At 51.1% G+C, this 20,497-nt stretch overlaps 7 protein-coding genes across 7 annotated transcripts; 5 read left to right on the forward strand and 2 right to left on the reverse strand.

Moving 5' to 3' along the window:
- Positions 1–1,794: 1,794 nt before the first annotated feature.
- CPAR01_13549 (uncharacterized protein) lies at positions 1,795–4,019 on the forward strand (the record flags this gene model as incomplete). The annotated part of the gene is made up of 8 exons (XM_060497802.1): positions 1,795–1,900; positions 2,115–2,242; positions 2,301–2,600; positions 2,664–3,021; positions 3,078–3,301; positions 3,389–3,478; positions 3,542–3,782; positions 3,841–4,019. The coding sequence occupies 8 exons, from the start codon at positions 1,795–1,797 to the stop codon at positions 4,017–4,019; spliced, it is 1,626 nt and encodes a 541-aa protein (XP_060343270.1).
- Positions 4,020–5,723: 1,704 nt separating this feature from the next.
- Positions 5,724–5,973, forward strand: CPAR01_13550 (uncharacterized protein; the record flags this gene model as incomplete). Its single annotated transcript, XM_060497803.1, has 2 exons — positions 5,724–5,794; positions 5,937–5,973. Coding segments are annotated over 2 exons (108 nt in total), but the record flags the coding sequence as incomplete, so codon positions are not given.
- Positions 5,974–7,071: 1,098 nt separating this feature from the next.
- On the forward strand, positions 7,072–8,658 carry CPAR01_13551 (fatty acid desaturase; the record flags this gene model as incomplete). The annotated part of the gene is made up of 3 exons (XM_060497804.1): positions 7,072–7,240; positions 7,383–8,242; positions 8,329–8,658. 3 exons carry the CDS (start codon positions 7,072–7,074, stop codon positions 8,656–8,658), a joined length of 1,359 nt encoding a protein of 452 aa, XP_060343272.1.
- A 700-nt stretch (positions 8,659–9,358) lies between these two features.
- On the reverse strand, positions 9,359–10,192 carry CPAR01_13552 (uncharacterized protein; the record flags this gene model as incomplete). Its single annotated transcript, XM_060497805.1, has 1 exon — positions 9,359–10,192. The coding sequence occupies one exon, from the start codon at positions 10,190–10,192 to the stop codon at positions 9,359–9,361; it is 834 nt and encodes a 277-aa protein (XP_060343273.1).
- Positions 10,193–11,653: 1,461 nt separating this feature from the next.
- CPAR01_13553 (uncharacterized protein) lies at positions 11,654–11,939 on the forward strand (the record flags this gene model as incomplete). The annotated part of the gene is made up of 2 exons (XM_060497806.1): positions 11,654–11,803; positions 11,874–11,939. 2 exons carry the CDS (start codon positions 11,654–11,656, stop codon positions 11,937–11,939), a joined length of 216 nt encoding a protein of 71 aa, XP_060343274.1.
- Positions 11,940–12,367: 428 nt separating this feature from the next.
- Positions 12,368–17,494, reverse strand: CPAR01_13554 (X-Pro dipeptidyl-peptidase protein; the record flags this gene model as incomplete). The annotated part of the gene is made up of 3 exons (XM_060497807.1): positions 12,368–12,560; positions 12,684–13,268; positions 17,436–17,494. The coding sequence occupies 3 exons, from the start codon at positions 17,492–17,494 to the stop codon at positions 12,368–12,370; spliced, it is 837 nt and encodes a 278-aa protein (XP_060343275.1).
- A 765-nt stretch (positions 17,495–18,259) lies between these two features.
- On the forward strand, positions 18,260–20,042 carry CPAR01_13555 (carboxylesterase; the record flags this gene model as incomplete). The annotated part of the gene is made up of 2 exons (XM_060497808.1): positions 18,260–18,727; positions 18,792–20,042. 2 exons carry the CDS (start codon positions 18,260–18,262, stop codon positions 20,040–20,042), a joined length of 1,719 nt encoding a protein of 572 aa, XP_060343276.1.
- Between the last annotated feature and the right edge of the window lie 455 nt (positions 20,043–20,497).

The raw sequence follows: 20,497 nt of genomic DNA on the forward strand, positions 1-20,497 counted from the left end.
CCATCGCTAGCTTCCCAGACCCCAGGCCGGGGGTGGCTGAGCACAGCTAAAAATGTGGAATTGTATGATATCCAGCAGTTTGGAAGGTATAACCGATGCTCAAAGGTAGACGATGCCATGTATCAAGTTCAGCGGTGGTGAAATGATTCGGCGCCAGCGACTGAAATTTTGGAGATTCCCAGTCTCTTTGCATGCACCGTAACATCACATGAGCCCTGCTTGGGATTTATTCATGGGTAGATAGACATGAAAGCTGTGGATATTGGGAGCCCGAAGAGCATCTCCGCCGCAGAAACAGCCCTGCATGCCGACGAGATCTGAGGCGACGTGGCGCATACGAGATAGACAGGAGCCAAGCCAGAACCAAGAAGCCATTATCAGTTTTGGGCTGTTCCGCCGAGGTTTTCGGGGGTAATGAGAGGTTCCTGATGGAGCCGCTTCGTGACAGCGCAGCGGCTCGCGTGGTCTCGGAACTCAAACTTGACTACCGATGAGGAGGTTGGGGGCAGATCCAGACCCGCGCCGGGTACAGATGAATTGCCAGACTGGGGAATCACCCCGGTCCCGTCATGGCTTGTCACCCACACCTTGATCCAACTCCAGAGAAGAAATGCCATTTTGCACCTTCCGGTTCTTTGGGACCTGAGGTTGCTCTCGGTTTTCATACGTCGGGTTCCAGATCATTATATCAACTTGGATGCACGTTCGACTTACTGCGTCCGATTTCCCCCGTTTATTTTCGTCTCGGCATTCCTTTTCGACTAGCATATTGCTCAGCTGGGCTTTTCATTTTTCTTCCTTTCATATGAAACCTTATCTTGTGTGGGATTTTTCGCGAAGTCATATCCCCTTTTTGAGTTGAAACCAGACACGTAGAAGTGAGTGAATGTTTGGTTCGCTAACACTGAAAGAGGGAAATTCGTACAAAAGGTCATCGAAATCCGTGACGTTCAACTTCGATCATCAAGAATCGGGGTCTAAATATGACAGAAGTGCGATTTGTTAAAACCAGGGCCACCGAGTAGTATTGCAATCCATCGTGCCTCTTTCTGATGTCTTTGTTGGATTCAGGATCTTGGATGGTGTTACCCCTCATCCTCCTGTGGTTCATGCATATAGTAAGTGGGCTGTGTAAGTGAATGTAACGGAGGAAACGACCTTGGCACACTTACGTTTCGTAACGATAAATGGCGACAAAAGCTCTGATTTTGGTTGAGAGATATCAAAGTCAGCCAAATGACATGAAGAGATATGTTCGTTTTGTGCTTCCTCTTACCCCCTCTTTGGAGCCTTTCTTGGCTACTCCACACATCTGCTGACGCCAAGTGTTTGCTGCCCAGTCTGACCAATTGTGCAGGGGCAAGATGCGATCACATTCAACACTGCCAAATGGTTGGTTGGACCGTGAGGATGAAGTTCTTTTGTTGCCCCCTCCACAAACCCGACTCTTCGTTACGGGTCCTGGGCAAGTTTTAACGACTGCCACCCAGTTTTTCCCCATGGGGGTGTCGCGGGGTAAACACCGCCGATCCTCGACCGTTCCACGAAGCTGTTCCAAACACGGGCTTTCCATTCGATGGAAGGCAGTTCAAGCTTATTGTAGGGTGGAACGTCATGGCGGCCTAGATAAAGCTTGCCTCCCCGCTTTGTCTCCACGATGAACTGGTCTGCCGGGTCCTATCTCTATCTCACACAATTCCCAGATTGTTCCTATATCCCTCCGCAGTGTTGTGATACGGTCTCTCCATCTTGGTCTTACTCTTTCCATCAGGCTCTTGAATCTGAAAGCCCAATATGGGCTTCTTCAGCACTCACGCGTCCGGGACGCTTGATCCCCCAGAGGTGCGAAACTGGCGCATTCACTTGATCGCCCTCGTCGCGAGCATGTCAGCTTTGGCTAGTACGTGGTTGTCTCATGTTTCTGGATCAACTTTTGCCTCTCTCTAGATGAAGGGGCACTTGACATACACCACGTCTTCGAGAGTTTATTGTGACATTTCTGGGTGCACCGCACCATGTCAATCCGTGTCAGTCAGCGAGCAGGGAGGTCTCTGGTTGACCGCAGTTCGTTAGTATGACCTCCTTAAAGATCTCTTGCTAACTCACTCGTTCAGTGGGCTATGATACTGCAGTCATTGGAGGAACAATGGCACTGGACTCATTCCGGCGTGATTTTCACCTGGACGAGGTTAGTTCGACAACCCGCGATACCATCCAGGGCAACATCGTCTCGACATTTCAGGTATGCTTGTTGACAAGAACTATAAATGGATTGTTTCATGACTGAATGGATGTTCTAGGCTGGTTGCTTCTTTGGTGCCCTATTCACGTTCCCCATCGCCGAGAAATTCGGTCGCAGGAAGACAGTCATGCTCGCCGGAACCGTCTTCCTCATCGGTGGCACTCTTATGACTGCAGCCAGCGGAAACCTGAACTTGATCTACGCAGGCCGTGCTATTGCTGGTTTGGGAATCGGGGCATCATCGTTGACTGTCCCCGTTTACATCGCCGAGACGGCCCCGCCTTCGATCCGTGGTCGACTGGTCGGCATCTTCGAAATCGCCTCTCAGGGAGGTGGTATGCTGGGCTTCTGGATCAATGTAAGTACATCCGTCGTGATGTCCTCAGAGTTTTGGGTCGAAGATCTGACGTGAAGATCCTAGTATGCTACTGACAGGACGATTGATGTCAACTCAAGGGCCCAGTGGATCGTACCCCTCGGAATTCAGCTAGTGCCGGGCCTGGGACTTGCGCTAGGCATGATCTGGTGCCCAGAGTCTCCCCGTTGGCTTGCTCGTGGAGACCATTTTGACTCTGCAGAAAGAATTTTGACCCAGATCCGTGGTCTGCCAGCAGATCACGAGTACATTCGCCGTGAGATGAACGATATACGCACTCAGGTCGAACAGCGTACATCTCAACGCATGACAAAGAAGCAAATGTTCCAAAAGCTTTTCCAAAAGGGTATTCGAAACCGCATGGGCTTGGGCATGGCACTCATGTTCCTTCAGAGCTTCACTGGTGCGTAGGATATCTATGACCCCTTTTCTCAACTACGATGTCTAAATCAGACCTAGGAGTGAATATCATCACATACTATGCGCCCAGAATTTTTGAAAGTCTTGGAATAACTGGGACATCCACGAAGCTTTTTTCTACTGGTTTCTACGGTATCGCAAAGACCTTTGGAATGTTCCTCTTCACCTTCTGGGTTGCTGAGAGAGTCGGTCGACGAAAGGGACTGTTGTGGGGATCTGCACTTGGCTGCATTCCGATGTGGTACATTGGAGGATATGTCATGGTAAGATTCCTTGCTACCTGTTCTCTATCAAGACAAGAAATTGAAGCAAGATGACTCGTTTCGCTTCCGTATTGACACTGTGTGTAGAAAGCAGACCCTGCTACAGCTGCCGCTGCAGGCCAAGTCACCCGAGACGGCTGGGGCTATTTCGCCATGGCTTGTGTCTACATTAACGGAGTAAGCTGCCTTTGCATTGGGATGTGCCTAATTTGTAGCAACAACACTGAACTATTACCATAGGTCATCATCTGCGCAACGTGGCAAGGAATCACTTGGCTCTATGCTTCTGAAGTGCAGACACTGGAAATCAGAATGCTGGCCGTCTCCATCACAACCGCCACAACCTGGCTCGGAAGCTTCATCATCGCTCGCTCCACACCGTACATGATCTCTGACCTAGGATATGGCGCATACTTCTTCTTTAGCAGTATCTTGATGCTCATGGGTATTTGGGCATTCTTCTTTGTGCCAGAGACCAAGGGTATGTTGACTTATTCGTCATCTGGAAGCTTATACATTGCTAATCAAGATATGACCAGGCCTGACTCTTGAGGACATGGACGCTCTTTTCATGCAACCTACCCACAAGACAGTGTGGGCTCAGATGAGAGGCAGGGCAGTGGTAGCCCCTGGCCGAGCCAGGTCTCCCTCCATCACCGACGAGAAATACGAGGCAAATATCGAGGCTGCCCAGATTGAAGAGCGTACCAAGTCATGAAACTAGTGGTTGCCTTTCTGCGGCCCGATAGTCGGAGATGAGGCTCTCAGTACGTTTTTATCACCCCTAATGATCTCAAAACCTGTAAGTAGTCCTAAGTAGGGAGCACCACATATTCCGAAAAGAGACATTGGGAGCAGTGGGTGAAAGCAGGTGGATATAGGACCGGCCTGCTATCCTTGGAATCTGTGGCACACATTATATCGTGGGAACAAAGACTATTATGCGCCGTATGCGGCCTTGAGTTCTTACTGCTTGGTGATTCGCTTCTTCCTCGCTCAGAGGTGAGACTGGTCTCTTTCTCAACATGGCAGACCACTGTTATATTTGCTCCAACAGCAAATTCTTATGATCCTAGTAAAGCACTCGTAACATCTGTTAATTAGGTGACAAAAGCCATCTGCGCTATTACCCAATCCATCAGCACACTATCCTAATGTACTAAATACTACAAAACAATGAGGTTTGGGCCCTTCATGAAAAACTGTGAATAAGTATCTGACTCGAGCGTAGGCCAATGTTGAGTTATCCGTGCATAGACTATATCATCTGATTTGAGTCTTGAGACGCACAAGCGCTTTTGACTCCACGATGTTGAATAGCCTTCACAATACGCGTTCTCAACTTTCTACATCGGTAGTGCGTGTGAAAGCCCCTTTTGGTATCAATACCCTTCCCCATATCCAGGCCCTTACTTTTTTTGGTGTTGTATTGAATCTGCTCATGAACTCTCGCATTTGAAGTGTCGCTTAGACCGTACCGTCAACATCGCCATCTAGGTCATCCTTGCTCAGGGACATCTCGGGTATACGCCAGCAGATCGTCTTCGGGAAGCTTGAGAAGGATTTCTTGCGGTAACAGACAGGAAAACGCCTCATCCAGAATCCACATGACGATAATTCGTCCATCTAGGCCAGTCTAGTCCGACGTATTGTGGCAACGGGGGCAACAAGGGCGACCATACAAATTCGGCAAGAGAAATCTGGATAGAAGGCTGTGCATGAGTAAGTAGTCTAAGATCCTACTTAGGCATTTGCATGGTTTCCCAAGAGACCACCTATGATGATGGGTTCAAATATTATCCATCGAGCGATAGGTGAACTGGCGTTGAGATATGTGTACGTGCTCATACCAGGGGTAATAGCGAATCACACGATGGCCTATTTCTGTTTTCGCTCTGATCTCATCGTAGAAAACCAACCAAAAAGCACCTGAGAACAACTGGAGATTATGTACATTGACACCATCCAGCACTCGTTGCTACCAGCATGGTTGACACCTTTTTTCTGGTGCACAACTTGTTGAAGGGACCACTCTACTCCCATTGCGTGTTTCGAGGATGCTTAGCGGTGGAAAGTTTATCCTGGCGAGTGCATCGGCCCGCGTAATTACGAGCCGGGCCGGTGGGCGAGCACCAGAAAGGTGCTGGAGCCGCGTCGTGCCCAAGTTCAATCTCGGAGATAGTGAATTCGATGGTCGGGGCGCTTCGGCAGGGACAAGCTTAAACATCAAGGTTCGAACGCCAAAGGGCAGCGTTCCAATTGGCCCAACAACTTTCATCTCGTGAGGTATCAAGATACGACGTACAGCTGTCGACATCCAAAGGACGTCCAATACTGGTCTCCTTCACCGACGGCTGTCTGTGACTACGTATCCGTAGACCATCTGGTGATCAGGTTATCTTTGAGCACATTCTCGCTTTCGATGCATGTTCCCACAAGTTCGATTGGCACAGTATGCAATTTACCTGTTTCACCTTCACTGCCCGCTTCAGGGTATCGATTCAGGGTCCAAAAGTACCCACCCACGCTGTCAACGCAAGCTTTCATCCCCCCGGCTGCTTGCTAGCGCCCAGTGACGTTCTAGAATTGGGGTTAGCAGGGGTTCGAGCAAGGCAATTTGTGATTGCGCATGCAGGAAAAGGAGAGTAAAGCTGGCATGCAGCCCGTTGGCTGAAGAGGCTGAAGAAAATGGGAAATCAGATGGGAAATTTTGCCGATCTTGGCTCCAGTTGTTGGTTCAACCATTGGGAATTATCATCTCTGGAAGCTCCTTGCTTGCGCTTTGGTGGTATTACGCGACACTTGAAGTGAGAAATGCGCGACACTGGTGAAAAGTCCCGCACTAACAGGACTCACTGAGCTGAGAATGTCTGACCGCCTTTTGTTGTCTATTGAATGAAAGTACCTATTGGGAATACCCGTCAATTGAGTTTATACATCAGTGAGACTTTCATTGGGAAACAGACTTTCGTATGCTATGCAATCACGGTCTCTCGAGTCTCTGTCAAGGTGTCGCAAATGGCTGTTTTCAGAGTGCCCTGGCACATGCTTTTTCTTGTTTTTGGGGTCGCAGGTCGCAAGGAACAAAAAACCCCAATTGACGGAGGCTCTATCGAAACCCGGTCCAATGAGAAGCTCCAAAGGACGGAGCCCGTAGCTCTCTTCGGAAAGTCTCCAGTGGAAAGGGGAATGAGGAGACGTGAGGAGACAATAACAAGAACGAGCGCAATTGAAAGGGGACTGAAAGAGGAGGATGACATAAACCATGGGGCCCCCAACGTATTGGCAACAGAATTGAAGAAATATACGGCGCTCGCATGATGTTGCCGCCGCTTACGCAGCTCCCAGCACTATTTCACAACGAGATGGGCTGTTTTTTCCATTGCGGTTAGTCAGTGACCTCTGGAGACGCTGCCGGTTTCCCAGCGCAAGCGAAACAGAAACGCGACATGGGTTGAAGAGATTGGGTACCCGTAATAAAGCACTGGTCACCTCCTTTAACGGCATCGTGTCTTCCCACTTTTCTCTATTTTTTGGATTCCCCTGCCCCGTTTTGAAGCCCCTAAAAAAATCCCTTTCCTCCAGCTTCAAATGGGTTGAGTAGACGGGGGAAATTCCATTGTTTGACCGACAGTCTCTCCTCTTTCTCTTTTCCGTTTCCGCTTCTCTCAGTTGCATTTACTCCTTCTCATCGCGCGTGCGGGGTCTTGGCATCGAGGTTTTTTGAGATTTGGGATTCGAGATTTTTTTTCTTCCAGAACCCACATGCAATGAGTAATCTCATCGTCGCCCCAGACCTTACGGTTCACGATACTATCGTTCTGCAGAACCTTATCGACGACATTGAACGCTACAACGATAAGCATCTCGCTCTCACCGACGGCGACGAGGGGTATGCCAGTCAGGAATCCTTGGGTGAGAAGTCAAAGGATGATGAACGTGAGCTAGCCTTTTCTTTTCCTTTTCTGCCCTCCCAGATTTCACTTTTATTCTCACTTTCACTTTCACTCTCACCCTCATTCTCACTCACCTGCATGTTCCCACTCACTATATGAGCATCTCAATTGACCCGGAAATCTAGCCTGCCGCGGAGTTTCACATCAGAGAGACGCCAAGGACATCCGCAAGCTGAAAGGTCTCAACGACGCAACAAGTCAAGACTTTGAGCCATCCGTCTTCTCATCATTCGACCTGCGCGATCTCCCCCACAAGCTCCCAGCCGTCATCTATCAAAATGTCGTCGTCCCCTACGTCGCCTGGGGGCGCAAAATCGTCCGCCACGAGACCGACGTCATCATGCTCACACACCTAATCCTCTACTTCACCCTCTCAGTACCGAGCGCCATCATGCTCTTCCGCAACTTCAACTACATCCACGGCGTCGCGCACATGCTCATGCAGTTCTGGTTCACCGGCACCTACACCCTCATGATGCACCAGCACATCCACATGAACGGCATCCTCTCAAAGAACTGGGCCGTCCTGCGCTTCTTCGACGCCGCGTTCCCCTACATCACCGACCCCCTCATGGGCCATACCTGGAACACGTACTTTTACCACCACGTGAAGCACCACCACGTCGAGGGCAACGGGCCCCACGATCTGTCGTCCACCATCCGCTACCAGCGTGACGATATCTTCCACTTCCTGCACTACGTCGGACGCTTCATCTTCCTGGTCTGGTTTGACTTGCCGCGGTACTTCTTCCGCAAGGGCCAGACGAAGAACGGCCTCAAGACGGGATTCTGGGAGCTCGGCAACTACGCCTTCCTGTACACCCTGTACTGCCTCCACAGCAAGGCAACGACCTTCGTCTTCCTCGGGCCCCTCGCGCTCATGAGATTGGGTTTGATGGTCGGCAACTGGGGCCAACACGCCTTTGTCGATGCCGACGAGCCGGATTCGGACTTCCGCTCCAGCATCACCCTGATTGATGTGCCGGTAAGCATTCGCCAAGGGGACCTCCCCTCCACAGACCCCACATTGCCAAGGATGAAGATCGTTTTGACCGCTGACCACCTCATCAGAGCAACCGATACTGCTACAACGACGGCTACCACACGTCGCACCATCTCAACCCCCGCCGTCACTGGCGTGACCACCCCACGTCCTTTTTGCAGCAGAAGAAGACGTATATTCGCGAAAAGGCGCTCGTCTTCCACAATATCGACTATCTCATGGTGACGGTCAAGCTGCTTCAGAAGGACTACCTGCACCTGGCAAAGTGCCTAGTGCCGGTTGGTGAGCAGATTGGCATGACGATTGAGGAGCGGGCGACGATGCTGCGGAGACATACGAGGAAGTTTGAGGAGGATGAGATTCGCGAAAAGTTCCGGGACTATTTCAAGACGAAATAAGAGGTCTGCTCCTTGTTGTCCTCATGGCACCGGCATTTCCGACACGTGGGAGAAGTCGAAGGCTTCTAGAGGAGGAGCGTAATTCTTCCCGGTGTGGCTCTTACATGAGCATGTCAGCATTACTTCCATTTCATTGCATACATGGCGCAAGCGAATTCTGAATAAAGCAAGAGAAAAAACTGGGATCATTAGACGATAGACAAAAACAGGCCTTGAGGGGCCGAGAATAGATTTGAGAGACACCTCAGCTCTGCTGGGGCTTTTGAGCCATCCATGATTACGCCATAACTCGATATATTGTAGCATCGCCGAGATCGTTTCGAAAATACCCAGTTTGTGTGGGCTATCAAGGTTCAGCCAGCTCCTTGATGGGGACGAATGATCGATATTAGACAAGAAAGTACCTTCTCAGGATCCTCAGAGCAAGACATCGGCAATCTCCCACAGCGGCAAAAGAAATGCTCTTAATTTCCCTAGAGACAGCTGTCTCGGGCGAGGCTCAACGGTCAATCTTTAACGATGCGGGTGGTCCCGTGCGCATTCCCACTGGACCCTGCTGAGATTGGTGACATGCGGAGATAAGGTGAAGTAGAATAAGGTAAGGTGGTGGTATTTGACATTATTGTCGCAAGACATGGGGGGTATTACATGGTATCTCGTGTGGTATATGAACAGCATTTCCTGGCCCTTTTCATCAACGTTAGCATGAACCTATCATGAGGCACGTCCATACTAGTGAGCCAGCCATCAACAATGTCAACATGCCCCTGCTCGGGGCCCCGTTCTGTGTCGGCGATGGCGCCGCCAGGCTGGTACTATCCCCGGGACTCGACACCTTCTCCCCCGTGGACGCGACGACAACCTCCCCTGTGGGATACTGCACGTTATACACTGGCGCATCTTTCAGCTCCACCGGCATTCCGAGCGAGTGCTTGCACGTGGGCTGGTTCGCCGCAGGCCAATCCAGCTCACACTCCTCGTCGTATCCCCATGCGCAGACCGAATCCAGTGTATTGTACAGCCCAAAGTTCTTAGCCACCCAGCTGTCCGGCTGGTCGAGGCAGCTGGCGAGGAAATTCATGCTGTTGGACGCGCTGAGCGGCAGCTTCTTGTTTTTGGTCTTGAGGAGCTCCTTGCAGTCGTCCGCCGGCAGCTCCTTGTATGTCATGGCCAGCGGCCCGCCTGCGACAGGCGCCTTCTTGGCGGATTTACCCGTGTACAGGTAGTTCCAGGCATCGTAGCTGACGTCGTAGGCGCCCTGGGACTGGTCAATTCGGAGGAGTTTCACGGTGCGCTTGCCGTCGGAGGAGCCGTCGTCGTAGGTGAGGGAGATGCAGATGTTGGTGCAGTCTACGGAGCCGGGCCAGTAGGCGACGCGATCGGTATTGATCTTGCAGCCGAGGACGCCTACTGAGGAGGAGTAGCTATCGTGGGGCGTTGCCCAGACGGTGCCGTCGGCGACGACATGGTTCGGCGAAGATGCGATCAGCAGAAGGAATAGTTGCGACAGCGATGAAAGAGCGGTGCTACGCATTGTTAAAGAGAGTGGGTAGGGAGGGGTCCCAACGGACGCCCCTCTCCAAACTAATGAGTGACTTTGGTATGTAGTAATGTAGCAATAATGATTGTGGCCAGCCGCAAATGCGGCCGATATGCGACTCAAAGGAGTGAGGTCATCGATGATCTGCAGCTTGCGCCGATGGTGTTGTGGTGGTGTGGTGCGGGTTGCAAAGAAAAGAGAGAAGATGGGGAATTCGGATCGCGAACGTTGGGCGCGTGCAACCCCAAGACTCAGGTGCATCCCATCCGATCCTTCCCCCGGGATTCCAGGCACGAGATGCCCATCTCATCTCGCTTAATTGGCGCTTGCGATTCGCCAAAGCACCCGATCAGACCCGCCACGTGCCTGTGATCAGCTCAAAAAAAAAAAAGGATGAAACCTTAAATAGGGGTCCAAGGGACGAATTTGCGCTGTTCGCGGTGTGGTTACGTCAGCATCTGCCAGTTAGTCTTCCATCCCTTCGTCCACCTTCTCAATAAGTCAAGACCCCTCATTATGTCAAAGGAAATGGTATCAGGGGACTGCTCAATCGAGCCTCAGACTACCTCAATTCTCAAGGGCTTTGGAGTATATTGCACCTCCTTATCTTGTAGACACTTCACTCATAACTCGGACGCATCAAGCTTTGAAGACGGCACCCTCATCCCGGAATGATTACAACCCAGGGAACAAGATACGCGTGCGTTCCGGGGATAATCTATCAGTTGCTGAATTAACTCATCGGAAAATATGTTAGAGTTTCTTAGAACCTTATATTACCGGCACCATGTTATCGCATTCGCGATAGAAAGTCCTCTATGACCTCAAGTCCGATCGCAGGTATCATTGCTATTGGGTAGAAAAGCCAATCATGTGGTGTGAAGCCACCCGGCTTCGCATATGAAACCACGTCTGTCATCCAGGGAAGGACTGTAGTCTTTGCGACTTGATGCAATTCCCAACGTGTAAGGCACACAAAGGGGGTGGTCTTCGCTCTTTAATCGCCTACTAGTACCCAAGGTAACTTGAGGTGAACTGAAAGCTTTCCGGTCTCTCCGCCGACGGAATCCATGATTATGGACAACTCCGGCTTGGCCGTATGACCAGAACCAGTTGTATATGTGCCAATATTGAGACCGACGTTTTGATTGTTTCAAGTGGTCCCGAATTAATTAACGATAGCATCCCACATAGAGGCCGCCAAGTAACTGGAGCACCTGCAGGGTAACTGACTCAATATCTCTAACAATCTATTAAAGAGAGTTCTTCTCGAATCTTGATAACAGAATGCGGATCTCTTAGTATACTCGTTATTTATAGCCCTGCAGGAATCCAATGAATACCTATAAATGGCGAAACTCCAGTTCTTCTCGATCACCTCCACCAGCTATGCACACACGCCATCCATCGACTGATCTCGACTTTCCTCCATAACGTTCCTACACACACGTCAAAATGCGTTTCTTCGTTCTCGTCGCGCTCGCTACCACTGCCCTTGCAGTCGCTCTGCCCGAGCCCCAGAAGTGCAACCCAAGCATCAACTGCTGCACTTACACCGAGACAGCATGCAACAACCGTGGCGACGCCTGCACAGCGACCTGCAATGTATGTCCATCGCAGGAAGAACAATCGCCTGTTGCCAGGAACTTCTGACTAACCTGTCCGCACTCTATAGGGCCAAAAGCGCAGTGGTTCCTGCAATGACTTGGGCAGCGGCTCCCTCTCATGCGATGCTGCTTAGGATGTTGAAAATGTGGAAGAATATCATGACGGTCAGATTACAGCACGATTGCATGGCGATACAGGAGCGTTCAGCATTTGAATGCGTTGAAATTTGATACCACCTCATCGAGTGACAGAGCCTGTGGCAACAATGGAGCTTCAGGAGACAAGACACAGAGCCTCAAAGGTGGTCGCCGCAAGCTGGTGAATAGCATGCGATGATGACTAGCCATTGTCTATGGACTCAAAAGTGCTCGTTCGATGTAGATTTGTTTTAAAGATGAGAATCTCGAGTAACTTACATCCATTTACAGTCGTAAATATCAGATTTTGTGGTTCCTATTGACTGGCTGATCGTTTGTGTGTCAAGTTCAACTGTCAAGGCCGAAGCGCATCGAGCCTACGTATAAGTTATATATCTAGTCGTCAACAGCACTGAGCCAACGATCATCTACCTTGGACAAGATACTTGCCGATGAACTCATTGAGCTTAGGGCCGGCAACCTCCACATCGTCATACAAGTCGGCATGGGTAAGTCCGTCAACAACGAGCGGCTCCTTCGGCTCCTTGGCCTTTGCAACAGCATCCCCGCTATACCACTTCGAAGCAGCTTTGATGCCAGTAATTGCCAAGAACGGCCTTGGACTGATCAGCTGATTTCAGGCAAAGGCGTCAAAATTGCCCATAATGTCCCAGCTCCGCGGCAAGCAAAGGTTAGGGACTCGACGGTGAGTCGCTGTGGCCCTGCTAGTGCAGCAGTACGAAGCCAGGTCGCGGAAAGACTCGGGCATTTCGGTAGGGGCGGTGGCCGGGTCGAACTCATCGGGTAACATGTGGATAATGTCAACCTTCTCTCCGGTAACGTCGCTGTTGCGGTCTCTGGCAGCGGCCTCGAGCTGGGTGCGGAGGATGTCGAGGTTGGACCCATCCTTGTCGAGACCGCGGCGCGCCATTGTGCCCGAGCAAACGCCGGCAGAGATAGCGACAGCCTTGATTCGGAGATCGGTTCGTGCTGCGAAGGAGACGTAGCCGCCTGAGGCGCAGATTCCTAGAACGCCGATTTTCTCGGAGTCGATTTCATCGCGGCTGACGAGGTACGTGACTGCCGACTTGATGTCCTCAACCCTCTGACCGGGGTCTTCGAGGTAGCGGGGCTCTCCTTCGGATTCTCCTTGGTTGGCCGCGTCATAGGCGAGGCAATAGAAGCCGGCCTGAGAGAGGACGCGAGCGTAGTGGGTAGGGGAGTGTTCTTTGACTGAGGTCCAAGAGTGGGCAATGACGACGGCTGCTCCAGAAAAGGCGGGAGAATCGATAACAGGAGGGTAGAATTGGCCTGCAAGCTTGTAGCTGCGAGAAGTGAATGTAACCTTGGCCGAGGTGGACGTTGTCGCAGAAGATATTTTCTTATAATTAGGAGTGAGATGCTTTGCTCGAGATTTGAATGTTCGTAAAGATGAGGGTGAAGAAGGCAATGAAAGACGGTTGCTTGGGTGAGAATCAGATGCGATAAGTAGTCTTCCGTCTCCTGGCTTCATCACACTGGTGGGTAGACAAATAAGGTCATCACAAGGAAGATTCAACGAGGAAAGCTACCTCGCCTAGTACACCGAACCCAGCCTGATCCACGGATGCATCATGCACCTGAACGAAGCAGCCATAAGCAGAGTGCAGTCTGTGGGGCTGGCTCAAAGTATGAGGGCCTCGAGGTCTAGAGTATTCGAAACTTGCCTTAGTAGAAAGGTGTAAGGCGACTGGTCCTTTTTTTGACTCAAAAGTCATAAGCAAGGTGCATCCGACTACAGGGCTGAAACATAAGCAGAGTGCATACACATCCGGGAACTAACCGTATTTAGATGGCCGCCCTCCCTGTCGCTGACTGGAATTAAAGCTTCAGAACTTCATCTGTCTACTTATATCGCGGCCCTTTTTCGTGAAATGGAGGCAATTTCCTTGCTTAGATTCCTTGACATCTGGGCTCTTGATTCAGTGCCTGGTTCCCGGATGCTCAATTCTGTAAGAAACACCCAGACAAGTAAATTCTTCGTCATCGTCCAGGTCAGTGGAAGTGACGTCGCAGCGCATGCGGGCATTATCTCTTTCCCGTGGGTAACATACACAATTACAAAGCTAATTCCAAGGTCTCTTCGTATTCAACCACATGGATACGATCACAAACCACATGCAGCTATCATTCGATAGGTAAATTGAGGTTTTCTTGCGCCCGTGTCGTCAAGCCTCGTGTGGCTTTATATGCTGGACTGCCTTCTCTCAGGATGCCTAAATGGAGCTCCACAAATCGAGGCTATTTCGGCTTTCTATCGATTGAGAAAATGCTTCGCCTTCAGTTGATTAGCGCCAAAGAACCGCCGGTCGCTTGATACTCATACTGTGAGTTCACCACTGCCTCACATCTGAGCTGTGGCTGCCAGGGTCGAGCGAAAGCATTCTAGCGGCAACGGACTTCGGGTGAACCCGAATGCCTGTCCATGACCAAGATCTGAAATTATACATACTTATTGGACTTTCTCCGGCGCTTTTGCGTTATAAAACCTAAGGCCACGGTGAAAGCTCAGGATTCCATCACAAAATCTAAAGTAGATAAGTACTTACCTTGTCGTTTATAGGAAAGAAATTTCAATTTGAGCCTTCAGCCAGACGGATGTTTCTTACCACCCAAATTACTTGGCTGAGAATTGATGCCCGATCTCAACTTCTTAAATCCTCCTTCGACTTCACGCAACACGTCATATCAGTCACTTGACCGCCATAACCCATTCGATTGACCACATGCTTAAGGTTCTGGATACTCATTACCCCTTGTGGTACGATGGCAACAGCATGGGGAAATGCTTGGGCTAATATTTTGTCATGGTTTATTCTGCTAGTATCTGGACTGGCTATAATGTTTCTAGGGCATAATAACAAACATGAACGCCCTCAAGTATTGACTTTGATCTTTCTTCAGCCAGGTGGACCGTTTTGAGCATCCTTCTAATGGTATGTGATTTTGCATGGAGGAGTTCCTCTCGAAATCGACACTTAGCTCTAAGCTAGGAGACCTGATTGAGTGGCCTGGTATATGGATGCAGCTTCCTTCTTACCCATCGTACCGTACCTACCCTATCTTGACTTGCGTCGTAAGTTCTCTACGGTCGACAGTTGTACGAAGTCAATTCGACTAGAACCACATCCCTTATATCCTTCGGGTCACTTACAGCCCATGTTGCAGTTTTGTGAGGTACCGACGGACTACACAGCACAAAATGGGGCCAAGCGTGCAGGCTTTTTCAATGCGCACGGGTCTTCGGAGTACCTAGCCCAGAGGGAAGTAAGGGAAGTTCCAGGTTCTCCACTCCCCAGCTCTTCCGCGACGATCTTTGACCTGAGTCATTCGAACCTTTTTGGAGAGATGCAAACGATCCATCACGCTGCAGTCGCAAATTTTCCCGCAAGGGGTTTAATGGGTATATTTAGCCTTGGCGCACACTTTGGCGGATAGAGAAAATTGTGGGTTTTCAGATAGCTGCAAGCTGCAAGCGGAGCGAGCCAACATTTCAAATCGACGGGTTGGACGACGGATGAACCGTTGCTCGCACCCTTGAGCATCTTAGACTGAACACAGTCCTGAAGTTTAAAGTGTCTAGTGTATTCGTAGCCGCGGGAGCTAGGGTCAGGGCGCAAAACATGTCCGCACGTGGCGGATCATTTTGATCTTCAGTGTCAATGCACGTATGGCCAGCAGTTGTCAGGAGAATGCCTTTGTTATTGTTCCTGTCTATTGAAAAGTTGACATCTGCGGCACTAAACTTCTTCGGCAACATTTGCGAGTTTCTCTGGCTCTTCGTTTGCGGCTCGGCCGTCTGATAAGGGTTCGGACATCTTAAATTAGTTCACAGGCTATAGGACTACTTCCATAGAAAGTATCTATCAAATACGTAAGTCCTCAACAATTGCGGATACTAACTGTCTCGGCGCGAGGGATTTCATGCCCAAGCGAAGTTTTCAAGGAGTTCAAAGGAACTAGTGAGAAATTAGAGGTGACCCTATCGCTCCTGCTGGATGTGGGATCAAAAAATTCCATCTGTCGAGCAGGGAATAACTTGAATTTGCCCGAATTTCGGCTCCACATGTGTTGAGAAGCCGGCAATCTCATTCTCCCCGCAACAATATATTAACTACTTGACGTTACTCTATGGCGGTGAAAGATCCCAAACCGGGGTGGTTTTCTTGCGACAATATTCCCACTGAACAAGCTTGCACGCAGAAAGTGGAAGATCATGCACAACACATTTCTTCTTCCCGCCCCCTCAACGACAACACGTGCCATACCATTGCTCTTGGGCATGGCAGACACATGCTTAAGATGTCAAAGCATACGAGTCGCATCTGTATGTAAGACCATTTGCTGATTACTAGTAGTTCGGCCGAGGCTTTCGGACGTTTTCAACGTCCCGTCACGCACTAAGTTCTCAATTCGGACGGAGAAGGCTCCGCGAGCTGATTTTGACGTGCCTAGCGCTCTTTGGCCGCCTCGTGTCCGCGGCCGGCCGAGGAGCAAATATTGCCCTTTCGGGACTATGGACACTGTGCCTCTCAGATTGTCAGCTCGTTTCTCTCGTTCCTCGCTTTCGGGAACTTCCATAACTTCAGTTGACCAGTGAACATCTTCGAGAATGAAAGATATGTGTGCGTCCAGATGTGTGCGTGTATGGGTGTGTGTGATCAGACTCGCACTAAAGCACCCCGCCGAGATGCTAGTGTAATCATGTATGATCCCCCCATTGCGAATATCGTTCGAGTGGATTCTGTTTTCGAGCTAAGATACTGGTGGAATATCCCGACCTATCCGCCCTCTCAACGGTTTTTGAATGTGTTGCTTGCCCGCTTCATAGATTGTATGCGCGGGTTCCACGGCTGCTTCTCAACTCGGAGAGACAAACTTCGATTCTTTCGCACATCTCTCGATCCGGAGCCCCACGCGTCTCGGGCCCATTACCGTGGTAGGATACCAAATCCGAAAGACTCGAACCTCGTGGATGGCTGGCTCCAGTGCCGGTGCAAGGATCCAGGTTGGCGATCTACATCAGCCGACCTTGTTCGGGATGGGTCCTTTTGGTGCTACTCCAACTGTCCAACAGAGATGGATGCGCACCAAATCTCGAACTTTCACCCCGCATTCCCCGATTAATACGAAAACTCACGCACTATTGGGAGCGTACAGCTTGGCTCTGCCGCCCGCGCCGTTTGTCGTGCATCAAACACCAGCTGTCCAGGGCGCTTATGCTCTCGACGGGCAGCCACCATCGCGGCCAGACACACGACAGCTTCACACCCACAAGTCTAAGATCAGAGGAACATCGATGCCTGATTGGGACAGAGTTCCTGGTTCCTGGTGTCCGTCGACATTGTGTCTCACAATCACATGCGCTTTCGAGAGCAAGATTCTCACGCCGTTCCGTTCGACCAGACCGCCTCCATTCAGTCTCTCTGCCCCCCTTGCTCCCCTGCGCTTACTTGCCTTCGACGTTTGCGACTAAGCTTAAGAATCCCACCAGCTTTGTGCCGCCCGACATACCGAGGCGGGAGCGCGGGGCTTGATTGTGACTGTGCATATTCCCATGTGAATCTCGAGTCTTGTCCTACGTCAATAAGGCTGTTTCGTTTCGTTTGCTGTGCCGCAGCGGGATCACTGACATCCCCGATCAATGAGTATCTCGAACTGCCGTGGTCATTCGGCCGTCTCTTCCCGCGCAGAAGCGACCCGAATACGTCTCTACATCCCGGCAATAAGCCCCGCTACCCCATGGGGAACGTTGCATTCCCGGTTTGTTCACATCCAATATTTTTTATGCTGGGTTAGCTTGAGGAGTCGAGCACGAGTACGATACCCGCTCGACTAATGAGGCCCACGACTCAGTCGGCGGGGACTGAGCTACTCCTCCTCCCTTGCCCAAGCTACTGCTAAGCTCGCAAGTGCCCCCATTCGCAATTAGCTGGATGGCATGGGCCACACTCAGACTAAAAGAAAATGCCAGGGGTGCGCAATCCGATGGTGGGTGCGGCTTTGAAGTTCACCGGTCAATCCACACTAGATCGAAATTTGCCCTGGAATGTCGTTCCTGGATCTTCGTGGAGAATTGACTTAAATAGGCCGCGGGAAGCCCTCTCCACGATGGCATTCTCCTTCGAGTCGTTTGAGGCAGCTCATTCGGATCGTCTTCAGCCAAGCTCAATCGTTTGGGTCTATCCTGTGGCTCGCAGCTAGCCCCGTCCTCCCTTTGGTTATTCCCAGTTTGTTCAGTGGATCAAACCGGCAAACGTTCGTCTCTTTTCACACCATGCAGCTTCCCACTCTCGTCTCGTCTCTCTCCCTCCTGGGAGCCGCCTTGGCGGTTTCGGACCATGTCCAGACCTTGGAAGATAGGGCGGTGGCCAACGCGACGGTCGTTCTCAAGACAGCAACTGTCGTCGGAAACGTCATGAACAATGTTGAATCTTTTGGCGGCATTCCCTACGCCAAGCCGCCTACCGGACAATTGCGATTGAAGCCTCCCGTGCGCCTCACAGATAACATTGGAACCTTTGACGCCACCGGCCCGGCGGCTGCCTGCCCGCAGATGGTTTCCTCTTCCGACAGTGACAACATCCTCTTCAACCTGTTGGGAGACATTGCGAACCTTCCTTTCGTCCAGAAGGCGACTGGCCAGACTGAGGACTGCCTAACCATCACGGTGGCTCGTCCTCAGGGCACCACGGCAGATGCGAAGCTGCCCGTGCTCTACTGGATCTTTGGAGGTGGATTTGAGGTATGCCCAGCGCCATCTGAACTTTCGACCAATTCATCCAAAGTACTGACAAGGATTTGTACAGCTCGGATGGTCCTCCATGTACGATGGAACCGGCCTTGTCCAGCACGGTGTCGATATTAGCAAGCCCTTCATTTTCGTCGCCGTGAACTACCGCGTCGCCGGCTTCGGCTTCATGCCCGGCAAGGAGATCCTCGCCGACGGATCCGCAAACCTGGGTCTCCTCGATCAGAGAATGGGCCTCGAATGGGTTGCAGACAACATTGCGGCTTTTGGTGGCGATCCGGACAAGGTCACCATCTGGGGCGAGTCTGCCGGCGCAATCTCCGTCTTCGATCAAATGGCTCTGTACAACGGAAATAACAAGTACAACGGCAAAGCGCTCTTCCGCGGTGCCATCATGAACTCTGGCAGCATCGTCCCTACCGACCCCGTCGATTGCCCGAAGGGCCAGGCCGTGTACGATAAGGTCGTCTCAGAGGCAGGCTGCGCCGGCAAGGCCGACACGCTGGCCTGTCTGCGCGGGGTTGACTACACTACGTTCCTGAACGCCGTCACATCTGTCCCTGGAATCCTCTCCTACAACTCTCTCGCTTTGTCTTACCTGCCCCGTCCGGATGGCAAGACTCTTACTGCGAGCCCTGATATACTGGCTAAGAACGGCCAGTACGCAGCCGTGCCCATGATCATCGGAGATCAAGAAGATGAAGGCACTCTTTTCGGCATCTTCCAACCCAACCTGACTACCACTGATAAGCTCGTCACGTACCTCAAGAACTACTACTTCGCGACTGCCACCACGGCCCAGATCACTGCTTACGTTAACACCTACGATGATGGCGTGACAGCTGTCATCAACGGCAGCCCTCACCGCACCGGGCTTCTTAACGAGATCTTCCCCGGCTTCAAGCGCCGTTCAGCCGTCCTTGGCGACTTGGTTTTCACCCTAACTCGCCGCGTCTTCCTCACCCTTGCTAGCTCCGTACAGCCCACTGTACCTTCGTGGTCATACCTCTCGTCGTACGACTACGGTACTCCGATCCTGGGTACTTTCCACGGATCCGACTTGCTCCAGGTCTTCTACGGTATCAAGGACAACTACGCCGCGCGAAGCATCCGTACCTATTACACCAACTTTGTCTACGCCTCAGACCCTAACGTGGGCCTCAATGGAGCCTACCCAGCCTGGCCCCAGTGGTCCCAGGGCCAGAATTTGATGCAGTTCTTTGCAGACAAGGCTAGCACTCTGAAGGACGACTTCAGAAAGACGAGTTCCGACTGGATCCTGAACAACGCTGGAAGCTTGTACTTCTAGTGCAGCAAGATGGGGATGGCAGCTGCGAGTTGGAGGAGTTGAGCAAAACAGTGCAATGATTGATCATGATTGACGAAATAACTGGGGAAATCTGGCTACTACATAATGGGATAAAATTTAATTCTTGACTGAGCGTGAAGAGATCACTTCGTTTTCGCAAATGATGCTCTACACCAATCCTGCTGAAAATTCAAGGTATCTCCGACGCCCTGGAAATAACATTACTTGGCTGGACATATCGACGTTTGTTGTTTTTCGTTGATCCTGTCGCCAAGTCCGCACCGTCGTTTTTATTGCTGTACAGCCAGGAGTATCGTCCCCCAACTAGATAGAGATCGTACCGAGGTCCCGCGAAGTCATTGAGACTGCATCGGCCATCTTTAGCCCGAACGCCCGAACAGTGTGCACAATTTTCTCGTTGCCTGAACATCGATCGCCTTGAGATACTCTTAGAA

The sequence above is a fragment of the Colletotrichum paranaense genome (genome assembly GCF_030867605.1).
Source record: "Colletotrichum paranaense strain IMI 384185 chromosome Unknown Scaffold_13.1, whole genome shotgun sequence".
In the NCBI taxonomy this organism is placed as follows: Eukaryota; Fungi; Ascomycota; class Sordariomycetes; order Glomerellales; family Glomerellaceae; genus Colletotrichum; species Colletotrichum paranaense.